Here is a 23,573-nt window from a genome sequence, read left to right as displayed (position 1 = left end):
TCTGTCATTATTTACTCACTGTCATGTTGTACCAAACCTGTAATAATTTATTTCAAAAGAAGATTTTGAAGAATGTGAGTAACCAAAAGAGTTGCTGAGTGGCACACAGAGTGAGATCTGTGGTGTGACGCAACTCAGCCACCTCATCAGTAGGGATGGGTACCGAAACCCGTTATTAAACTGGGCCCAGGGCTAAATTATGAAAGACCGTAGTATCAATAAGATCTGACGGTATCGGATCTGGAGGAAAAAAAATAATCTAGGTACTATGTATTTCTGCTTAATAATGTTGTTGTGCACATTAAATCTCACCAAACATTTCTAATGTGCGATCATATTAAGACGTTTGTCCGTGAGATCTGCGTGAACTCTCATGCACGCCGCGGAGGCTGTCTGTCAGGCACACACACACACACACACACACACACACACCACAACGAGCGCACGCACATGCATTAACTGTACGTAAACTTCTGCTTAATAATAAAGAGTGACGATGGCGAAGAGATTTGCTTAATGTTGTTGTGCACATTTTATCTTACCAAACATTTCTAATTTGCGATATTATTAAGACGTTTGTCTGTGAGATCTGCAAGAACTCGCATGCGCCCCGCGGCGGCTGTCTGTCAGTCACACACACACACACAACAAGAACGAGCGCGGTACACGCATAACAGTACGAAAACTCCCGCTTGATACAAAGAGTGATGATGGCGGAGAGAACAAAACGTTCCAAAGTGTGGTTATACTTCACTAGAGTTAATGCTGACAACCCTCGTTGTCATAAGTGCAAAACAATATTTGCATGTAAGGGCGGAAACACAAGCAATCTGTCAAAGCATCTTTCAAAAGTGCATTATGTGAAGGCCTATCGACTGCCTAGCTAGCTCGTCTCTGGTTGTTGCCCCATCTACGTCAGGTATGTATGCTAAAATCATGTTGAATCTACGTTGTTCACGTCATTTAAAATAAATGTAAAATCTCCCTGGTTTGCTAACCTTACGTAGAAATTCTGTTGATTTCTTTTGGGAAAAATGAGAATGAAATCAACATATTTTCTACTTGTTTTTAAAATTCCAAATAAGGAAAAATCAGTGTGTAAATGTAAACATTTATTTGGCTAACTTAAATGCACAGCACCTCAAGTTAGTTTACAAAATAGCCAATTGCCACATTTTGCAACCTTTTTATTATATATATATATATATATATATATATATATATATATATATATATATATATATATATATATGTATATATATATATATATATATATACATATATATATACATATATATATATATATATATATATATACATATATATATATTATTATTTTTTTTTTTTTTAAGCTGCAGCTACTATGAACCAACCAACTCCTCCTTACACCTCTGGTCCAAGAAAAGCCCATTATTCATTTTACATTAAAAAAAAAAATTAAGAAATGTTAATTCTGTTCTCAACTTGTTCTTAAAAAAACACACACACAACACAAAGTACCGATAAGAATACCGTTAAAGTACCGGACCGTTAAGCAGTATCGGTAAGAGTAGTAATACTGTTAAAACCTTAACGATACCCATCCCTACTCATCAGGGGAAAGACACTGACCTTTATCCAGGTCTTACAGCAGATCAGCCTGACAAGCCTGAAGCACAGCCATGGTGTGCAACGATGCTCCAGCCTGACCTGCTGCCGCGTATGCCCTGTATTGTGAAGGGGTTAGGGCAGCCTTAAGAGAAGATGTCTTAGCATGCCAGCGTCTCTTCAACAGGGGGCAACTTCTCATTTTCCTACCAGAAATTCACACTTCAAACAAAACAGTCCTTGAAGATGAAGTAGAGGCTGATTTGTTCTCAACAACATTGTCTCAGGCGATATTGTGTAACATTGTGACATCACAATAATGATGTCCCAATGTTACACAATGTCACTCGGCAGTTACTAGTGTTAAGATGTATGCTGCAGACACCGGTCACACCGAAGAAGTTTCCCATAGCGACCCTTAGAGAATGCCGTTTGAAGTTCCCTCGGAAGGGAACCGTCAATGGGACATAGGTTTCCATTAAAATATTTGTAATGAAATAAAATACTGTAAACAGTATTGATAATGCTTATCGTTATATAGAAGACAGGTGTTTGTATTAGTTAACAATACAAATCATTGTCAGAAGACCATTTACATGCATTTCCACAGGCAAGATGTACATGCAAACCAGGATGTAATGAAAAGCTTTGAACCCAATTCTGAAGTATTTCTAGTTTACATATGCAGCATTTTATGTTTTTAATTTTAATCTTTAACACAAAGAGCTATTTATAGTTGAATATATATATTTTTTATCTGTTGTGGTCATTCTTCACAATCCAACAGTCTTCTGACACATTCTTGATCATATCTCTATGCAAATATCACACCAGTGAGAGTCTTTTACCCCTTTCAGCAAAGCTACAGACTATATTTCCGTGTTGCCAGGTCTACGGTTATGTTAAGTAATGGGAAATTCCATTCATTTCAGCATAAATCAGTTTCACTGATCCATCCACAGGGTTTGTTGTATATGTAGTGCATATACACTAGCCAACATTACCATTCAAAAGTTTGGGGTCGGTATGATCTCTTATGATTTTCAGGGCTGTATTTATAGTAAAAATAGTAAATTATGTAAAATTATTGTTTTCTATTTTACTATTTTTAAAATGCAATTTATTTCTGCATAGCATAGCTAATTTAGCATGGCTAAATTTTCAGCAGTCATTATTTTAGTCTTCAGTGTCACATAATTCTTCAGAAATTATTTTAATACGATGATTTGGTGCTTATCAAACATTTCTTATTATCAATGTGAAACATATTTTTGTGTAAGCCATTAATATATTTTTTTCAGGATTCACTGATGAATAGCAAGTCCACAAGTTTGCTTTTAAATAATTAAATGTGTCATTGCTAAATAAAAGTGTCCATCTCGTTAAATAGTATCATACCAGCCTCAAACTTTCAAACAGTAACAGTGCATTTGCCATTAGATATGGAATAAAGCTCCATTCATTTAGCTGAGAACAGTGATGTCACAAACCATGGACTATGCTAGACTGGAATGAAATAACAACTGTGCAGTAAAGACAGATGCGAAGATGTCCATTTAAACTGTTATAAAATACTGTGGCTGTCTGTGCACGCACTGAACTGTTCACCTCAGGCAGAATAACGGCAGATGTGGTCTGTGTTGAGACTGTGTGTGTGAGACGGAGAGAAAGAAAGGGAGAGGATGGGGGTCACATTAAGCTGTTGTGACCCTCACATGAACTGGGGGTAGACAGATCACCCACTTAGCAGGTGCAGCCTACAGAACTGCAAAACAGGCCTCTTCAGTGCCATATTCAAACTGTGTGTGTGTGTGCGTGTGTGTATTTGTGTTGGTTCAAGCATCTATTCTGAATACATTACCCCTAAGGTCTCCCCTCTACATTCTTACAATTACCTGTGCAGGCGAAACAGGTGCGTTCTCAGGTTTAAAAGGGGGGTCCAAGCCACTTGGCTGTCGGGGGAAATCCTCACCAGTGACACTTTGGCCTGGCAAAAACAATAAAAACACAACAACAACAATGAAACAAGCAAGTGAGAAAACAAGAGGAGAAACTGAACTGACAGTCTTGTTTAATAGGAAACAAATTGCTCTCCACTTTTCTGTGACACAGATAGCAGCCCATTTATGCCTGTCCGGCTTTGTTGGGAACAATTGGGAGGAAGTGGTAGGATCCCGAACAGGGATTGGTTTCAGGCCTCACCGCCCCTCATGCTGCTCTGAACAAGCCCCTGTGGTGAAGCAGTTCAGGTGCAGCTACATTCGGAGAGAATGGAAGCAATGGTTATGGCCCAAGCTGGGATTGGAAGAGTAGTGGGAGGGGTGGGTGAATTGCCGGGGGGAACTTGGTGGATGAATAACGGTGTTGTTTGGATTCACAGAGCGAAACAGTAAGAGAAAGAGCCTGTTCACATTGGCATCTAGTGACTCGAGCTTTATTTTTCTCACTTGCGCACAAACTTTCCCTTTTATACGCACACACTTGAATTTATTTGCGCATAACGACTGATATATTCAGAGGAACCTGTTAATTTAAGAGGCACATGCATTTGTGTGTCAAGAGTAGTTAGGGTTTCAAGAGTGAGGGCCATGTTTCACTAGATTGAATCTAGTCAAAGACATTTTTGAGTACAGGAAACACAGTCCCCCCTCATCGAACATGGTCCTGTGGGACTGACACACTCACACTCCTATGTATGTAACCTAGGCTGTGTGTACACCTGTTTTACCAAGGCTGGGAACGTATTGACCTCACCTCTGACCGGCCACTATCTGCCTGTTAACTGATCACATGTATCCACATCACAGAAGCCAAATGGCCAGTTCAGGAGCTGAGATTAAGATCGTGTCACTTTACATTTCCATCCTTGAATTACAGCACAAAGGCCATTTTCTTTCATCTTATAAACTGAACTGTTTCCTCGCACTGAAATACACTGACACCGTGGACTCCTGACATGTATTTATTATAATTGACTGCCTCCGACCATGAAAAGCACTATATTTTGGAGAACTACAGCCTGAGGAGCGCAAAGCCTCACTGAGCAGCCAACTAATGGGAGTTAATCTCATTTTCTGTCAGCCGGCTCCCAGGGGTCAGGGTTTAAGTGCTTAGGTCAGAGGTCCTCTGAAAAGAGAAAAAGATAAACCATTTCAGAATGGATAGTAAAGTTAAATACGAGTCCATTTTTGTACATAATGTTTGGTGGTTTTCTACAGAGGTTAGTTTTGAACATTGGCATTATATATTACATGGACTTATACATTCTCTGTTTGCATATCCGGTTATGGTTCCTCAGTAAGATGCAAATAAGCGGTAATCACAAATAGCAGAGATGCTAAAAGAGTCTTGCTTATTTACACAAGAGATTCTGTCTATTGTCATGCTATGTTCGCAGTAGAGTTGGCGCACAGAAAATCCAGGACTTAATTGTTATCCTCTCTGCAGCTTACAGAAAGTGATATCCCTGTGACCGGTGCGCCATCTGATTCCTCAACATGTACATTTGCACTCATTTTTCTAATTGTATCCTCTATTTTCTCCACCTGATTCTGCCCCTGCACTCTTTTTGTAATTATTTAAAGATTTGAATAGTGTGAATAGCTTGCGTGAATGCGGAGCGAGGGATGAATAGATCGACTGATACTCGGGTTTTGCACAAATAGATTAAACAGCTGATAATGCTCTGACTTTCAAGGAAACAGAATAACAGCAGAATGCATGGTACTTTACAGAGGTAGAGTGTATGGAAATAACACATTTGACTATTGTATATTTAAAATGATTTGCATCAGAGAGAATGATCATTTTTGCAAAATCTGTGTATAATAGAAATATTCCATTGCTAAAGCAATGGCTTGATAATTGCCTCACTGTCATCTAATTTAAATGTTTTTTTTCTTCATTGATAATATCATATTACCTAATGGGATGCTGTCAAATTTATAAAAATGGAATGAACTTAATTCAGATTAAGGAAACACCACTTAACCCTTAAACGAACTGTATTCCCAAAAGTCCACATTAAAGTGTGAATGGTCAATGAGCTAAATATTTAAGAAACATGAGGAAAGTGTATAACTACAGTGCCACCTATGTGTCATATGTGGAATAACAGAAGGGAACGGTTGCAATAACTTGAGTTAGTCTGGTTAGATTTTCTTCTATTTTTGATGCCTAAAAATTATAAATAAGCTATTTTGCCACATTTATCAATGCATATATTTGTTGCAATGAATCAATTTCAAAATGTTGACAAAAGAGACTGATTTGAAAAGTTAGAAGGAACAAAGTAGATTTTTGTGTCTGGTCCAAAATGGCATCTTCTAACAGAATTTAGCGGATTCTAAATAGCTGAAATGACTGTACAATTGATCTAAGAGGGATCCCTCACTCTTTCATCATTCTCAAAGGTGGATTATATGGGGATGTGGTTCTTTCAAAATATTGCCTCCGTTTCTCTTTTAACAAGGCAATTACCCTGTCAGACACACAGCCGTATCCACCCACATGCACGCACTGACACACACACACATGGTTTCTTTTGTCAATTAACCTCTGTTTCAGCCCAGCCAGGGGAAGAGAGCCCCTGTCAGTCTTTCAGTGCATGGACATTCTTCTAATAAACTTGGTTGACAGTATGATCAGATTGCGCTGCTTGCCAGGTCACAGTGGTTGGCAGATTGAAATTTTTGGCGATAACTTTGCTCAGATTACTAATTGTTGGAGCATTTTTATTTTTCTGTTACTTCTAAACCCATGAAAAAGTCTCTGTTCGCTTAAAGCAAGCAACAACGCATTTGAAAAAAAAAAAACTATAAAAAAAAAGTTTGCACATAGTTCAGTATCAAGATAATTTTTTAATAAGATCTGCTGAATCATGCCAGAAGAGCTCCACTGTCTTCTTTGATCTGACTCCAGCTTTGATTCTGTCTCTACATGTCCCGAGACCGTAAATGGGTATTTTATGAACGTTCCCTAATTATATCCCTCATCGGCTTCAGTCTGTTTGTGGTGAAGGGTCACTGTAAGCCTTTTGTACTTGTATCAGATCTTCCTGCTCTTCTCAGCCTGAAGAATGACAAATATTTACCCCCCTTGCACTCATATATAGATCTACACACACAAATTGAATACATTATATAACACGAGCTTAGACCCTGTAATGTTCTACAACTTAATTTCAAAACAACTTCAAAAATCCTAAATTATGAAATGTTTCGCATAACAACCGCAAATCCATAACTTCCTCTCATTTTTTTCATACTGTGTGCACAGTCTGCAGTTATACAATGCACAGTGAGAGTGCAGAAAGCAGAGCAGTACGCCTAAATAAGTGCCTGTTGAAATGAACCTCAGAGAAGCACACTTTATCCACTCCCTTTCCAGAAGAAACGCCTGCAGGGAAAGGTAATAGCATCCGGATGGCCTTAACTAAATATTCAGATTATCCTTACCTCTCATCATCACCCAATCAATCAACGCTGCCTGGAAATGTGTGTGTGTGTGCTCTCTGATAGCAGGCCAAACAGCTCAGGCACAGGGTATAAGCCTTTCTTGGCTACATTGTCCCTCTGTTTCCATGGCAACTGGCTTGCCACAGTAAAGAGCAAAAGGAAATTAAGATTATCTGATTAAAAGTTCAAAGTTGAAACCCATAGAAAACAAAATGAAGGGGTGAGTCACTGGCTGAATAATACAGCAGACCTCAAGTCAGTTTGAGTGGGCTTTTGACTTAAATGACTTAGTTGCTAAAGTGATAGTTCACCCAAAAATAAATTCTGTCAATATTTACTTACCCCCATGTAGGAGTGGGCGATGACCAATAGGAGTAATTTTATTTCATGGTAACGATGTCAACATTTTTAATACTATAGAAATTTCATAATTCTTGTCAACGTTGTCAATATCACAAAATACTAGCCTAAATGAAAAAAAGCTCAAGCTCACTGAAGACAAGTTTACAGTCAGCAATTAAATAATAATAAAATAAAACTTATTAAAAGCAATTAGACAATAAAACTAAATAAGAAATGCTACATTATATTAAGCTATCAAATGTAGCCTATAAAAACAGCATATAAATGTGAAAATTAAATATACATTTCTACTTTATTAAAGTTACAAAAGTTACTTAGTCGAAAGCAGTGAGAGATTTTCTCTCTTTTGTTGTTTTATTAACATAAATGACAGAATGCAGGAATATTAGACTGCTGTCACTTTAAGAGCTGCCGAGATCCAATATAATGTTACACGTGTTTTCTTTCTCAGCTGTGTGCGTTCACTCAAAACATATGAAGGTGTTAATATTTGACCGTTCAAGGCCAACAAAGTGGCAAAAAATAACTATTTTCAATACTACCACGTTCTATGAGCAAAGTCTTCACGCGTTCGCGTCTCAGACAGCACGCACATATTGTGAAATGAATTCCTTTTCTTTTCTGATTGCATTCCAAGGGCTTAAAATCAATTGTTCTTTAAACCACAATACTTGAAAACTAACGAATTTTCATGACCACATAGCACAGCAACGTCACTTGAGCAATCAAGTGACGTTTGATAGAGACAGTAGTCCAAAATCTTGGTTGACAAGTTTCCACCAGCTAAAAGTCGTCAACCGGTATATCACCTACCCTATTCCAAACCTGTATGGCTTTATGTAAAACATAAACCATTTAGTCAATATAACAATATTGGAGCTCACTGACTCCAAATTCTTGTTTTTTGTGTTCCACAGAAGTCTTTTTTGAAAAATGTCTATGCTCTGGAAATTAAAAGGTGAAATATGGTGCAACAGCACATCCTCGGTCATCTTATTCCCCAAGCGACATGAATGATGTGTTAAGCAGTTTGTATAACACCGACAGGCCTCCGCACACCATCCAAGTTCAATTTGCAACCGACACCTTGCATCTGGCCCTTTCCTCTGCATCCTGCCATGCCAATTCACTTTGCTGTCGGTCTTGTTTTACAAAAAGAGGCTTTAATGCAACTCAATTCACAATTTCCTTCTTGCGCCCTACTGTAGAGGATACGACCCCATCTCCTCGCTTCCTCCCCCCCTGCCACACACAACAGTGTGCACTATTAGAGACAGGAGGAATTCTGATAAGCGTGGCATTAAACTCAATTTCAGATATCCGAAATCCCCGACCCACAAGCACCAACCCCCTGCTCTAACTTCTAATCTTCCTTAACTGCACAATAATACTTTATTTATCTGGAAGGGGTGGGTGGAATTGTCCTTAAGCAAGATGTGGTAGCACTTTACAGTATGCATTTCACACAAGAGCTAATCCTCTGGGAGAGAGAGAGAAATGGTTTGCCTTTTTGGTGAAGGTAAGACTATCCTGACTCAGGAGAAGGAATGCTGGGCTTATCTGCCTGCGGTTTTAATGCGTTTTGAAATGCTATGACAGATTAGGTAAACAGTGCATTTGATGAATTGGAGAAGAAGTCAATTGGCCATACAGCGTAGCGTTCAGTCCTCACACAACACAAAAAGCTCTTTCTTACGCTCTTCTCATCTACTTTCCGAAGGCTTAGAGATGCCTCCTACCCAAATCTGATTTCCCTCACATTAACCTCCAGAAGGGCAGGTTACACTAAAGCTGGAGACACTTCCGCAGGTGGAGAGTTCAGGGGAGAGACGCTCTTAGTTTGCCACACTGAATCAGCTTCAAACCAGCTTCAATTATGAATGAGTGACGAAAAATAAATTATCTTGGACAATGCAAGCCATTCAGTAGTGAATATAGGTGAACTTTTTCTCAACAAATTTTAATATTCTGAATCCAGCCGCACTAACCTGTTAACAAGAAGAAAGAAGAAAATATCAGAGACCTAGCCATGACCCTGAAGCTCAGAGTTGCTGCCAATTATCATTTATATCCACAATTAGAGTACACCTGGGTCATTATATGAAGATATTCATTATGGGAAATGTTTCGCACAGTATGCATTTGGCATTCAATTTCAACAGTAAAGTTCTAGAAATTTATATCCAATTCATTTTCTTCAGAATGAGAGTCCAAAGTTCAAACAGCTGCTAAAAACATCACAATAATCCACAAGTAATTCAAATGATTCCAGTCCATCAGTTAATGTCTTGAGAAGCCAAAAGCTGCATGTTTGTAAGAAGAGAAAAACACACAAATCAAGCACTGTTTACAAGGGAAAACGTCCAGGGGTTTCCCAAAAGCAACTATGTTTGCAAGTTCCTTCATTAACAATGGAGTTACTGTAAGTGGAACCGAAGGGTGCTAACAATTCTTTTGTAAAATGCACCACAGAATAGTTTTAAACAACTATGTCTGTGGATGTGAGAGGACAACAGGGCATAGACCTGTTTAAAGGGGTCATATGATGCTTTTTTAAAAATCATTATTTTGAGTATTTGGTGTAACAGAATATGTTGACATGCTTTAATGTTCAAAAAACACTTTATTTTTCAAATACTGTACATTACTGTAGGTCTTCTATAGGTCGTTTTCTACAAAGTACCTCAAGAGTAGTCTGCTCTGATTGGCCAGTTTGACCCAGTACATTGTGATTTGCCGAACACCGCAAGCACTCGTTGGAAATGCAATGCCGCTTTCCAAAATCGCGAGCTTCATCTTTCAAAATAAATGTAAAGACAGTTAATATTCTCCTTAGTTTTACCATTTGTTCAAGCCCGAAAGGGGAACAAAGTTGCGTGACAGACACAGTGATTAACCTCATATTTGTTTGCAGAACACAAGCCACGGTTAAGACAGCTGACTCCACTGTGTGACCCCCCCCCTCACACACACACACGCAACATGCAAAACTCTGCATTTAAACATTCAATAGCAAATACTTCAACTAATAACAAAACATACTTACAGTAGCTGATTCAGAAGCGCCAGATGTTTGTAGCAAAGTCACAATCACCTCCTCTCCTAGGTTTACGAAACAGTCACCCATAAAATGCATTGCTGTTCTGTTGTAAGTAATCTTAATTATTCCTAAATGCATCTACTTTCGGAGGCCAAATAAAGTGCTTCTGCTTTCGCCTAGATTCACACAGCATCTCCCTGACATGGCTCCTTCAACACTAACTGCAGTTTGGGCGGCATTACGCAAATATTTCCACATAGTGACATAGACGTGCGGATGTGTTTGAATGAGACATTTTAGGGGGGCATGGCAGAGTCTTAACTTTGATAAAGAATATCTCTTTGGATTTGAGACTTCAGTATTTGCAACTTTACAGATCTTCATGCACCAAGAGCTTGTAACACTCCAAAAAGGAAAAATTGAAAATCGCATCAATATGACCCCTTTAAGTTAAAACACCTTAATGAAGTATTTATTATAAATACACAACTTTTCACTTCACTACTAATTGAAGGACTGGAGTTGTGTGGATTACTTGTAGTTTTTGATGTGTTTTAATCGGCTGTTTGGACAAATCAGATTTTCAAATACTGTTTTGACTTAGAGTTTGTAATTTGGTGATTTGCCTCGCAGCTGTTCATGTTGGTTCATGGCTTATAACTCTTTATCAAAGACTTCCAAACCAGAAGAATCAGGGAGCTGGGTAAGTTGACCTGTTAAATAAAATTCTTAGATGGGCTTAGTTAGCTTTCAATACTGTTTTTTGACTTCCTTAGTGGGGATTCCAGTTTTATTTCATGACAAACAACCCCATGATTCACACCCAGGTTTTATTCGATCAATACTTTTATAGAAAGCATTTGCCACAGTTTAGTGCCCTCTCTCTGTCTGTCTGTCTGTCTGTCTCACTCACATACATCTAAAAAATATATAATCCCCTCAAATATCCCCCGAGCAGTGTGATCTTTTTCTTTCCTCTTCTCCTTTCCTTAACCTCCCTTCCCTCCTTTAACCGTCCCATATATGACATTCATCCATCCACAGGACCATGTCTCTTTTTCCTTCTCTAATCCTCTTTTTGGACATTACCTGCTAATAAAGACACTAAGAGGGGGAGAAAGAGGGGAAAAAATATCATCTTACACCCAGTGGCAGATTCTTCCAAAAAGCTGTTTCAACTGAGCACAGATAAATAGAGATGGAGATAGACAGAAAGAGACATTTGGAAGGAGAAAAGATCCAAAATATCTATATCATGGAACTCGACTCTAAGCAGTGAAGTCTACTCATAAACAACTCAAGTCACAGCTAACAGCAAATTATTATGGCAAGACAAATAGTTTTGTACATACAGTACTACTTAAAATCTGGAACAGTTATGACACTTAAGAGCTGCCAACCTTTCTATCTCGTCTTTTCCTCCTCAATAGTTAAATTACAGATTTCCGTTCAAAGCTCCGTAGTTCCAACAAGCCCGGTTTTCACTAGGACGATCTCTTTCACATACCTGCCTGATCTGCTTACATTCCTCTGCAACACTTGAAAGGTCATCAGAAGGATCTCATTGTGTTTAACTAAGAGGCCGTACTTCCCCTTGCACACTGCTCACACTGAAACAAGAAGTACCAATGATTATAAATGAATGCTGTAACTAATGCGAACTGACAAATTCTTGAAAACATTTTCAAATCTTTCTTCGCTGGTTCATTTCTAAATGAAGTAACTTAAAAATGGTGTAGCATAGTGGTTAAAGATCTCACCCATTTAAACAATTCAGATAAGTTATCTAGATTATTATTTATGGAACTGTTCAAATATATATAATAATTTATTAATCAATTATCATTTTGACTTAACCCTTTTCTTTAAAGGCTGAAATGTAAGGTTTTACTTTTTATGAAAGCTTTATTTGAATATTTCCATTAGATATTTGAACATGCTATTAAACTGTTGTCAGTCAAGTTGTCATTTAAAATCCAAACATCATTTGTAATGTTAATTGTTTCAGTAACTGTGCAAAGAAAAAAAAACATTTTATTTGTTGTTTGTTGATTTTGTTGGTGAAGTGATTTCTGTGTCTGTACTTTTTGAACATCTCCAGCACATTTTAACAATACCATGATAATACTGATAACCGTGATCATTTTAGTCACTATAATCATTATAAGAAATTTTCATACCATTACATCCTTACTTAAAACCAACAAACAACAATTGTATCACCATTGTGTACTTGAGCAATACATTTATGCTCAGGTACGTCCAGGACTGTAATAAACATACTTAAATTTATCAGAATTTAACGAATTAGCCAAATTAATGTTAAATAGCAGCACAATTATTTGACAGGTTAGAAATGAGTATTATTTAGTAGTTGCCCAGCATAAACCCTAATATTCAAAATTTCAAGCAGTAGAACACAAAAAATGTGAATTGGCCCCATTTTATTTACTGCAATATTTACCTTTTTTATGAAAGTAATGAAAAAAAAAATCTTAATAGATGTTTCAGGTGTTTTTTGTGTTTATTTTTTATTTATATACTTATTTTTGAGGCTTGAAGATTTTGGCTTGCATTGACTTTCATAATATAGACAAAAATGTTTGTTTGATGGGGGGGGGGGGGTATTTTTTTAAGAAAAGAAAAATCACTGTATTTGAATAATTAAGTGAACTAGTGTCTTAAACTCAGTTGGGAAAAAAAATAGTGCCCTCACAGTCTTGCTAAACATGACAGATTAACCCTGACTGTGACCTCTGAAGACAGACCAAACAGCACTTATCCTCTATGCCCGTACAATGCACATGGACATTATAGGATGCTGATGAAATGTTTATTAGGTTTGTTGAGATGTGATGAAAGACTTGAGGGACCAGGATGCTTTCAGTGAAGCCCAAGCCCTCCCTCTAGAGGTAAAAACAAGGAGTTCACATTTAATCATCTGAAAAAGCAAGCAATAATAAAACTAAATTAATAGAACACTCTTTAAACAAAGGTTCTTCATTGGCCTCGTTTTCATGAAAATCCTTTAACATCCAATGAGACTTTAAACTCCACAAAAAGGTTCTTTATAGAGCAACAGGTTTTTACATTATTCTAATGTCCTCCACACAAGGAAAAAAAGGTTCAAAATGGTCACTGAAACATGGCCAACAGAAACCAAACTCATTCTTCTATGATAAGCTCCCCTTTTGGAACCTTTTTTTTTAATAGTGTAGAGAACACCATTTTGCAAGCTGGACAGTGGGAAGAATCTGGGGGAATTAGGTAAATACGTTCATTTGAAGAGGGCCCATTTGCCTAGGGCTCTTAAACTGGTAACTCTGCTCCTGCTTGTGAGTGCACGAGTGCTTCCTCTAGTCACATAATGACTAGAGTCAAAACAACATATTTTCAAATGAGGACTAGGCTTTGATTAGTCAGGGCTCCGCCACTGAATACAAATTAGCTGTCAAAGTAAAGATGAGAAAGCCTCAGAGACAATCACAGAATACGCAGTGCATACATGATAAATGTTCCTCATAGAAACTGACAATAAATGAAGCAAAATTATTCTGATTAAAATTATTTCAGTGCATTCTGGTCAAATGTCAATCCAGAGCAAGCAACTGTACTGATTGCAAAATTGCAGACAAGCATTTAACCAGTTAAACCACCAGATGGAGCCACAGCTACAGAGGAGAACCTGACATAAAAAGACCCCTTTAAAATTGGCAAAATGTATACAAATGAAATCTGGCTAAACATATTAGAGGTCTTCACCTACACTCTCACTGTACAGGTCAATGTATTGCATTATTTGCAGTAATTTTTTCTCTCTCTCTCTCTCTCTCTCTCTCTCTGAAAACCTGAAATATCGGAATATAATACATCCTAAATCAACTGAAACAAAAAGCCATTCTTAATTTTTGAAATACAGCCTTTGACTTAAGAATATGACATGAACTGGGTTGTGTATACAAGCCTTTCATCTCATGCAACAAGCAACACAACAATGAATCTGACAGAATCAAAATCACTGGGCCCAGAATGCAATGCCTCTAGTCCACAGGGCAGCATTTCATGCTATTTACCATGCAGATTGTGTGTACATCACTTACATTCCATTGGTTTAGGGAGGTTACAATACACACAGATCTCAAGCTGTATAATCCAGGCTATAGAAACAATGGCATCATCTAATTACACACAATTCCCTTCAGTATAATCCTCTGGAGCACAAAATGTACATTATCTACATTCAAATGTACATCCAAATAAATGATTTTGACATCCTCCTTGCCCTGGGCTCAGTCAAACTGTGCTTTTCAGCTTATAAATTAATGCTTAGATGGATGCACTGTCATGCTGGAGAAAAATTTGTATGTAAATTAATATTATAGATCATCAGGCGCGTCTCTGTGCTCAAGGAAAGCACCCAGTGAAATGGAAATTATGAGGGTCTTATGTTCTCGCAAAGCTACAGCTATTGTGCCATGTGGAACATATGAATCCAGTGGACCAAAGGTAGATGATGTCCAGTGGCAAGAATGATACCAGTAACCCAACATCAACATATGACAACCAGCAATAATTTCCAGAGCAATTATTAGAGGCTTTTAACAGTAAAATATAATATAATATAATATTTTTTAATAATTATAGTTAGTATTATAATAATAAACGTGACAAAATAATTGGCGAGTTTTGGCAAGTTCCCAAAATGATTTATTCTTCACTTAGTGTCTGATTGTTCCTGACTATATCTAATATTTTAAAACACAAATTAGCTAAAAAAAAAGGGAAATTCATTGAATTATGCAGAAAGAGCGATGGAGATAAAAGCCTATGTTTCACATCAAGACAAGCTGTCCGTATATCGCCCCCTCAAGAAGAATAACGAGATCTGTGCAGCTGCTCCACTGATTGGTCAGAATCGTTCATGCTGTCACAAAGGATCATTGGATGGACCACCACACACCCACTGCCCAGACAGCGTGGGCGTTTCCGTGGTAACAGAGCACAGCAGCGATCTTTACGTGGCCTCAGTGAGCGACTAATGAGTATGAGAGCATGTGAGTGTGTGTATGTGTGCATTGATTCATCTCTTCATTCTACAAACTGGGGTTCATGTTATAAGAGAGACACTGCAGTGAAATAGAAATTCATCCAGCATACGAATCTGGGCTGGTGTGTGGGAGTGTGTGTGTGTAAACCGATCTTCAGCTTCAGTAAATGTCAGGGTTGCTTTCTAATTAGAGGAGTCAAAACTAAAGTAATTCCCCAGAAAAATATCTGGTATAAGAGAAAACTGTCATTCAAACTTTCATTTTCGTTCCAGTCAGAATAGTGCTATATTTATGAACACTGTTAAATGAAGAAGTGCCCTACATGTCAACATGCAAACATACACACACGTGCACTCGCACAGACACGTGCACATGTACAAATTCACATACAGATTCATATACACAAAGTGACAGGAAATTCATCTGACATCCCCCAACCTATCAAACAAGAGCCAAATGCATTAAGCCTGGCTCTTCCCTCTAACTCTCTCTCTATTTTTGTATTCAGATACAGAGCCAAGTGACAGACTGTTTGCATTAGCAATACTGGTTTCATTATTATTGAGAGATCACAGATTTAAAGACACATTAAAAAGTGCAGGGTGTGTTTTAAACTCTCGATATATAACCCATTAAATAAACTTAAAATACACTAAATGTGTGAGTGAAAACTTAAACATAAACAAAACATTTTTAAAATGTACTCGCAAAACCCTGCAATTCTACTTTAATAAAATCCAACAATAACGTGATTAGTTACATAGTTCAGTTACATGGATGTTTTTTACATTTGGCTTGAATAGCATTTTTCTACCCAAATCAATATTTTACCAAAGGTTTGATTAAAAGTGCTAGACTTCAAATCCCTCTATTTTTCCCTGTGTCTACCTCTAGCCATTCCAACTGCTGTTGAAAAGAGCTGCTCAGATTATTTTTCACTCTATCAGAATTATTTGATATTAATCAAACGCTTGATTGTCAGAGACTGAAATGAAAAATGAAATTCTCATAATTTCCATGATGTCTCTCAGCATGTTAAATGGTAAGGACAAGCTGTCTTCGGCCAAACTCAAGAATAATTGTCAAACTTTACCACAAGATATTCATGCCCATTTAAAATCTCCATGTTATTAATGTTCACTATTGGGGACTTCCTACTATACATGTATTTGCACAGTTTAAAAATAAGCAGTAGATTTCTAAAACTCTTTCTTTCGCATCAATGAAATAGGCTATGGATTAGCCTAAATGAAAGTTTGAGACTTCCAGTCCTACAAATCCCCAATTCCCAAATGTCGAAATTAAATCCTAAATGCATAAAAGTGACTGCAGCTCTTAAAAGATCTTGTAGGACTGAAGCGGTGTGCGCTAGCGAATCTCAATTGTACCACGAGACCCAGGGCTTTTGCCTCATCGTGACGTGGAAGAGTTCCCTTCGACAAATATAAACATGTCTAAATTTAGTCCTCTCACAGAATTTATTCCCCGACTATTCTTTTGACGGTAGTCACGTGTGAGCATTTCGTGAGTTTGTGGGGGTGGGGGTGACATTTTGACATATAAAGCTGTTTCAAGGGCGAATTCTGCATTAGAAGCGCGCGCTAACCCGAGCTGCGCAATTGCATTCCTTTAGGGTTGCGAGGAAGAGCGGATTAATCGTCCAATCTTGAAAATTTCGCGTACCAACTGTTCGAATGGATTTTCCCAACACTTCTCTGACTAAACGGGGGTCGGAGTCATGGAGACCCGTGGATCGAGCGTCCGTGTACAAGTGGATATCACGTTGGGGGATCTACAAGTCGTATTGATGCGATTTAGTTCCCCGTCATGAACTGTCCTGGAGTTGCGGTTAAAAGTTGGGGGCTTTAAGAGCGGGGAACATCATGCACACAGCGGAGCTCGCGCTCTCTCTCCTACTCGTCGTGATCATCGTTGTGTCGCTGCTGTCCAACGTGCTGGTGCTGATCTGCTTCTTGTACAATGCAGAAATTCGCAAGCAGGTCCCTGGGTTGTTTATACTCAACCTGACGTTCTGCAACCTTCTTCTGTCCGCCTCCAGCATGCCGTTGACTCTTTTCGGGGTGTTGAGTAAATCGCATCCCGGAGGACACATTTTCTGTCAGGTGGTCGGGTTTCTGGACACTTTCCTTACTACTAACTCCATGCTGAGCATGGCTGCGCTCAGTATCGACCGGTGGGTTGCAGTGGTGTTTCCTCTGAGCTACCATTCCAGGATCCGTCACCGGGACGCTGTAATCGCGCTGGCTTACACGTGGGTGCACTCGCTGTCCTTCTCTGTGGTTGCCGCGTGCCTCTCCTGGGTGGGTTACCATCAGCTGTACGCTTCGTGCACCCTCTGTAACGGCAGGGCGGTCAATGCCAAGACGCAGTTCGCAATTTACACCATGGTGCTGCACTCGCTCACGTTCCTGTTGGTGTCGGTGGTGCTCTGCTTCACGTATATGAAAGTGCTCAAAGTCGCGCGCTTTCACTGCAAGCGCATAGACGTGATAACCATGCAAACGCTCGTACTGCTGGTGGACATTCATCCGAGGTAAGAATGAGTGAGAACATGCAGATTTTTACGTTACGAAAGAAAAAAACAAACAAGAAAAAAGTAAATTGGCAGCGGCGGTTTCCTGAACTTTATCATAGAAATACAATGGCGACAATGGGATATTGGCGACTGCCCATTTTAGGCTATATTAATTGTCAAGTTACTAAATTAAATTGGGTATTAATATGAAAAGGCACAGGTAACAACACATATGTATAGGCCATATGCTGTTTAAAAGTTCATCAAAATTGTCAAATGCAACAACACTATTCAGTAATAATTCAAATGTTACCAGATATTATCAAGTTAACAAACATAAAATAAAAAAATTCACATAAAATGCAACAAACCCTAAACAAATGTACATGAACAACAACTCCAATAATGTTTGTACAGTCGACTCTGGGAATTCCCCTTGCTTTTCCCCATGCTTTCTACTATTATAAGTTAGTTAATTAACTTTTTTAAATTAACTTAATATTTTTACTAATATATTACTACTACTATCCATTTTTTTTAAATTATGCTTTTGATTTTAAGTGTCTGTGCCAATAAATATGATATCACATATTCAGCACTCAAACGTTAAATAGAGGCTAGAGAAACTCTTCAGTGCTGCTGGGTTTCAGCACCACAGGTTTGGTCCACATCCCCTACAATAGATCTGACAGGGATTTAAACCTTACTGAATCTAAATAATTGTTCTTAACTGAGTGAACATGCACATTTTGAGTGAACATTTTATTACTTGGATATATCACAGAAACAAACTAAATATTTGAAATTAATTAACTAACTCATACATTTTAAATATATTCATTGTCAAAATTTTAACTGATGGAAAACTAGAGCTGGACTGACTGATCACTGAGAAAAGGCATCGTCTCTAACTGGACCCTCCGGACTAATTATTGTCACAAATGGTGCAATGACACAAAACATAAATTGTGATCAACAATTATAAAATAATTCAGTGATCAACCTTAAATAATATAATGTGGCACATTTGTATTCTGCTACCAAATAATGTGGCTGAAAAAAGTAGTGGATGAGCACACCTCTTTCACATGCCAACAGATATCAAGAGACATTTTGTGCTCATCAGAGAGTGAACCTCATCAGCTCATTGCCCAGAGCTCTGGATGACTTTCAATGGCTCCATGTCGACCACAATAACTTATTAACCAACAATGACAAATCACAATAGCCCTGCACAGCACATGTAATGAGCACATCTGGTGTTCAAGGAGGGGGATGTATCACAGCACTCCACACATTCAAAGAGAAAGGAAAATGACTGCCAGCTGTTGGCTCTTTTGCTATCCATATAAATAAATAAAAGCTACAGCTTTTTATAGACTGATAGCAATCAGCCAATCACACCGTACTTCTGTTTGACACAAGTGACCATGTGAACAAGTGTTAAATAATCCACTGCAGGTGTGACGAAGTTAATCTGACATTTCAATGATTCGCTGAAACACCTTGGGCAAACATCCTCAGGTGAACACCTGTTATGTCTCTTGAATTTTTTGTGAGAATATGTAAGGTTCCTTATATTGTCAGTGGTGAAGTATGTATGTTCATCTGGTGCATAGATACAGTTGTAGATAACATCTGTTTAAAGCTAGATAAAAGTCAGTCCAGTGTGGTTGTCTCATATGCATACTAACATGATACACATTTCAAGTGAAAGCAGTCATCTAAATGGATCATCTAAATCTTTGCCCAGTGTTCGTCAGCGCTGTCTGGAGGAGCAGAAAAGGAGAAGACAGAGAGCCACCCGCAAAATTAGTACCTTCATTGGAACCTTCGTCATCTGTTTCACCCCGTATGTCATTACCAGGTGAGCCAGCTGCTTCACTCCCCTGGGCTCAGCATCTGTGCAGTCATGCTGTTAAAATAGTTTTAATTTGTTGGCCAGGTCAAGATTCCTTTATGTTTTTAGCTGCATGCTTGATATAATACTAATAAGATGGAGGACAATGAGTATTGTTTAAGAGTACTGCATAGTTATTTCATAATTTAACATACTCCATTTTGTTAGTGATCATTAGCCAATAGTTTTTATTTTGTTTTTTATTAATACCTTTATATGGTACTAATTCTTTTAGATATAAGGAACAACGTGTGTTTAAAGCAAAACTGAAAAATGTCAGTAATGTAGATAAAATGAAAAGCAACCAAATAAAAATAGTAATATTTAAATATGATGCATTAAAATATGCATTACAATAATAAAGTAATATTACTTATAAATCGCATCCCATTACTGATCACACAGTGAGTCTATAACGTAAATCTTTAAGATTACGCAGTTTAGGTAATATAATGTGACTACGTTTTGAATACTTTTAAATAATTTTGACCTGGCTCTTTTATCCCACACATTTGAATAATATTACTGTGTGCTAAAAGAAAATATATTCAGTTTTTTTTATTATAAACAACACAAAGTGCATTAAATGTCAGGGTTTCCCAAACTGATGTTTGTGAAGGAATGGCAGGGTTGATTGAAAAGCTAATTAATGAAATCATGTGAACTAAAAATTTCAAAATGAAAAATAAAAGCACTAAAAAGGAAAATATTTTATTTGTTTACCTGTATATCAGTGTTATCATTAACTGACACCAGAGAACTGTAAAGTGCAAATGTGTTGTTAATTTGAAATATAATAAACCTCATAAAATCTCGGGGGAACAATATTTTAGTTTAAAATACTGTGTGAAGTTAGAGTAACTAATCAAATAAGTCATGAAATGTGAAGCCTGTAGTTCGCATACTAATGTCTCTGGTCATGCATGTCCACCTGACTCATAATTCAAAATGAAGAAGGGCTTCCTGACTAGGCATGTTACATAACCTGGGTAAGCTCAGAGAAGATGGCAGGATGAACTGTCTTGTGTATCCCTGACTCTTACTGCAGCTTTTCTTCCTCAAAGCCCCTGTCAAAAGCGATTGTTAGTTTCCCATTCAGGTCACAGATTATCCCTCACATAACTAAACTGAGAACAGAAATTGCTCTGCATTTACTGCCTCTGCTATGCACACTTATAACCTTCAATATGCAAATAAGTGTTAAATGTGTTAACTGCAGAGAACGGACTTTGCAGCTTGTCTTGCTCATGTGGGTGTCATGTGTTTAGGATCGTGGAGCTATTTGTGACGGAGCCATTTAATCCATATTGGGGTGTGCTGTGTAAGAGTCTGGCATACAGCAAAGCTGCATGTGACCCCTTCGTCTACTCTCTTCTACGACACCAGTACAGGAAGACCTGCAGTGACATCATCAATCGACTCTTGAAACGCAGTTCCCCGAATGGATCCATGCATCAGCAGGAAAATGGAAAGATTGGGAGGGCCAAGGAAATCGTAAAAGATGGGAAGTTGAAGCCAGACCTAAACACTGAGGACTCCTGTTGCTATAGAGATGAACGATCACAAAGGTAGAGCTTCGACTCTGGTTGGAGAGAGAACAATGAAGGCAGAGGAAACAGCGGGATTCCAGGCTCTGCATTTCTCAACTCAAACAGAATTCAAGATATAACTGTAGCAAGAGATTTTAGTAGCAAAAGAGATTCTTTTTTTATTAAAATATTTATTAATTCTCTTCCTTCCTTCCTTTCTTCCTTTCTTTCTTTCTTTCTTTCTTTCTCTAATCAATTCTAAAATCAAACTTCTGTAAAGCTGCAAGCCACAAAAGCTGCTAGTTAGCCAACATTCAAAGAGAATCCGTAGGGCCTATTACATATCGTGTTCTTTCTTATGTTATAGTGATAAAGTGCTGTTTAGACTTATTAATAAGTGACTGCTTTGACTTACTGTATCACATGGTGAAATGTGAGAAAACAAGATTGCATTGTGAGTTTTTCACCAGAATAAGAAACAATATTTTCTAGATGATATTTTAGTGGAACTCAATGGCATGTGGTTTAGATTTTATTTGTATTTTTTTTTTTTTTTTTTTTGTAGCATGTATTGTATCTTCAGGGTTTAGATATGAAGCCCCACAGCAATGGGCGGACCTGTTTTTTCGGTGCCTTTATTTATTTTATTTATTTATTTAAAAGGAAATCTGCATAGACTGAATTTTAAAGTAAGTTCATGAAATGAACAAGCTCATTTCAGCAGAGAATTGTAGAGAATCATGTTGTGTAAACCAAAGGCTACAAACAAAGGAGATAAAATGAGTATTTATTGAGAGAGAAACGATACGATAGGTAAAACAAATGTTGGATTAAATTCTGACAGCATAAACAGTCTCTTTTCTTACTTGCCTCTGAAAATTATGTGTGAAAATATTGTGCAAGTGCCTGAAGTGCTGTCATATGGGTTTACTTAATGAATGTTCTCTGTGTGGGAACACTGGCCACAAGATACAGAAAAAACTAAATACTTGGAAAGAGCAAAATGGAAAAAAAAAGGTGACAGTTTTTCCTTCTCTAATTGTTCTGTTTAGTTTTACAATGCCATTCTTTGTCTATGTACTGTATATATGCATATACATTTTTGTATTTTTAAGAGTAAATCATTTCTACAGGGTAATTTATATCTGAATGTCACTCTATAGTAAGTATTGTTTTATTTTTTGTAGTGTGTATGTACGAATATGTATGCAAATATGTGACATTTGGAAGTAAGAACAATATTACACTTCAAGGGTGTTCATGTATAAAACTACATGTTTAAATGTTTTCTTTTGTGCAAATGTAAAAGCCTTAGGAAGAAACATGTCTATTTTTGTTAAACAGAAAATAATGTAGTTTTGAATTTTGCTACATCTTTGTGACTTTGATGACAATAAACAGTGGGTTTGAAAAAAGCACAGAGGTTTTTGTTATTTGTTTGACAGATTCTTGCAGAGCACAAAAGAAATAAACAGCATGCAAAGAAGTCCAATTTATGCTCTGCATATCTGGTGTATTTGGTCTTTGACAGAGTCCCCGACTTCTAAGTTTCCTTCTGTCTAAGAAAAGGAAGAGAAATGCATGGAAAGTTCAATTCCAAAGCAGTAGAAAGAAAGAGAGAGAACGATAGGAATGTGGGGGAGACAATTACTTTCTGAAATGCTCTAAAACAGATTTCATCCCTCCTCTGTTCAACTGAAACGAAGACAGCGTTGCACTTTGCACTCATGCTCTGGCTCAGAAAGCACACAATAGAGAGAGAAAGAGTCAAGAAGTCTCTGTAATTGCAGGTTCATAAGAAAAAGAAAAGAAAGAACCATAAAAAGGGAAGTAGAGAGCGTGAAGGCAGACATTATAGAACAGCAAAAAATGAGACCACTAAAGAATACTGGCCAATTATTACCACCCCCCTTATCACCACCCCCTCCTTCAATGCAAACAAGAACAGAAGAATATTACATCAGAATCCCGCCTCGACAGCCCCCAGATTATAAAAACAGTTCTTACTGAAGTCTTCCCTATCTCCTCTATTGTGTTTGTTTAGTTTCTTTATGGATTTTTCACTGCCGAGTGTGTCATCCCCATTTCTCACTGACCCATCAATACTTGCCACA

The 23,573-nt window shown here is 37.7% G+C and overlaps 1 protein-coding gene across 1 annotated transcript; it reads left to right on the top strand.

Annotated features, from left to right (window-relative positions):
• The first annotated feature begins 16,829 nt into the window (after positions 1-16,829).
• Positions 16,830-22,865, top strand: gpr26 (G protein-coupled receptor 26). The gene is given in 4 exon segments (XM_026286812.1): positions 16,830-18,048; positions 19,784-19,897; positions 21,199-21,434; positions 21,437-22,865. Coding segments are annotated over 4 exon segments (1,047 nt in total). The 5' UTR covers positions 16,830-17,377; the 3' UTR covers positions 21,463-22,865.
• The last annotated feature ends 708 nt before the right edge of the window (positions 22,866-23,573 follow it).

The sequence above is a fragment of the Carassius auratus genome, chromosome 17, assembly GCF_003368295.1.
Source record: "Carassius auratus strain Wakin chromosome 17, ASM336829v1, whole genome shotgun sequence".
Classification (NCBI taxonomy): Eukaryota; Metazoa; Chordata; class Actinopteri; order Cypriniformes; family Cyprinidae; genus Carassius; species Carassius auratus.
This window is presented reverse-complemented; position numbering and strand designations above follow the sequence as displayed.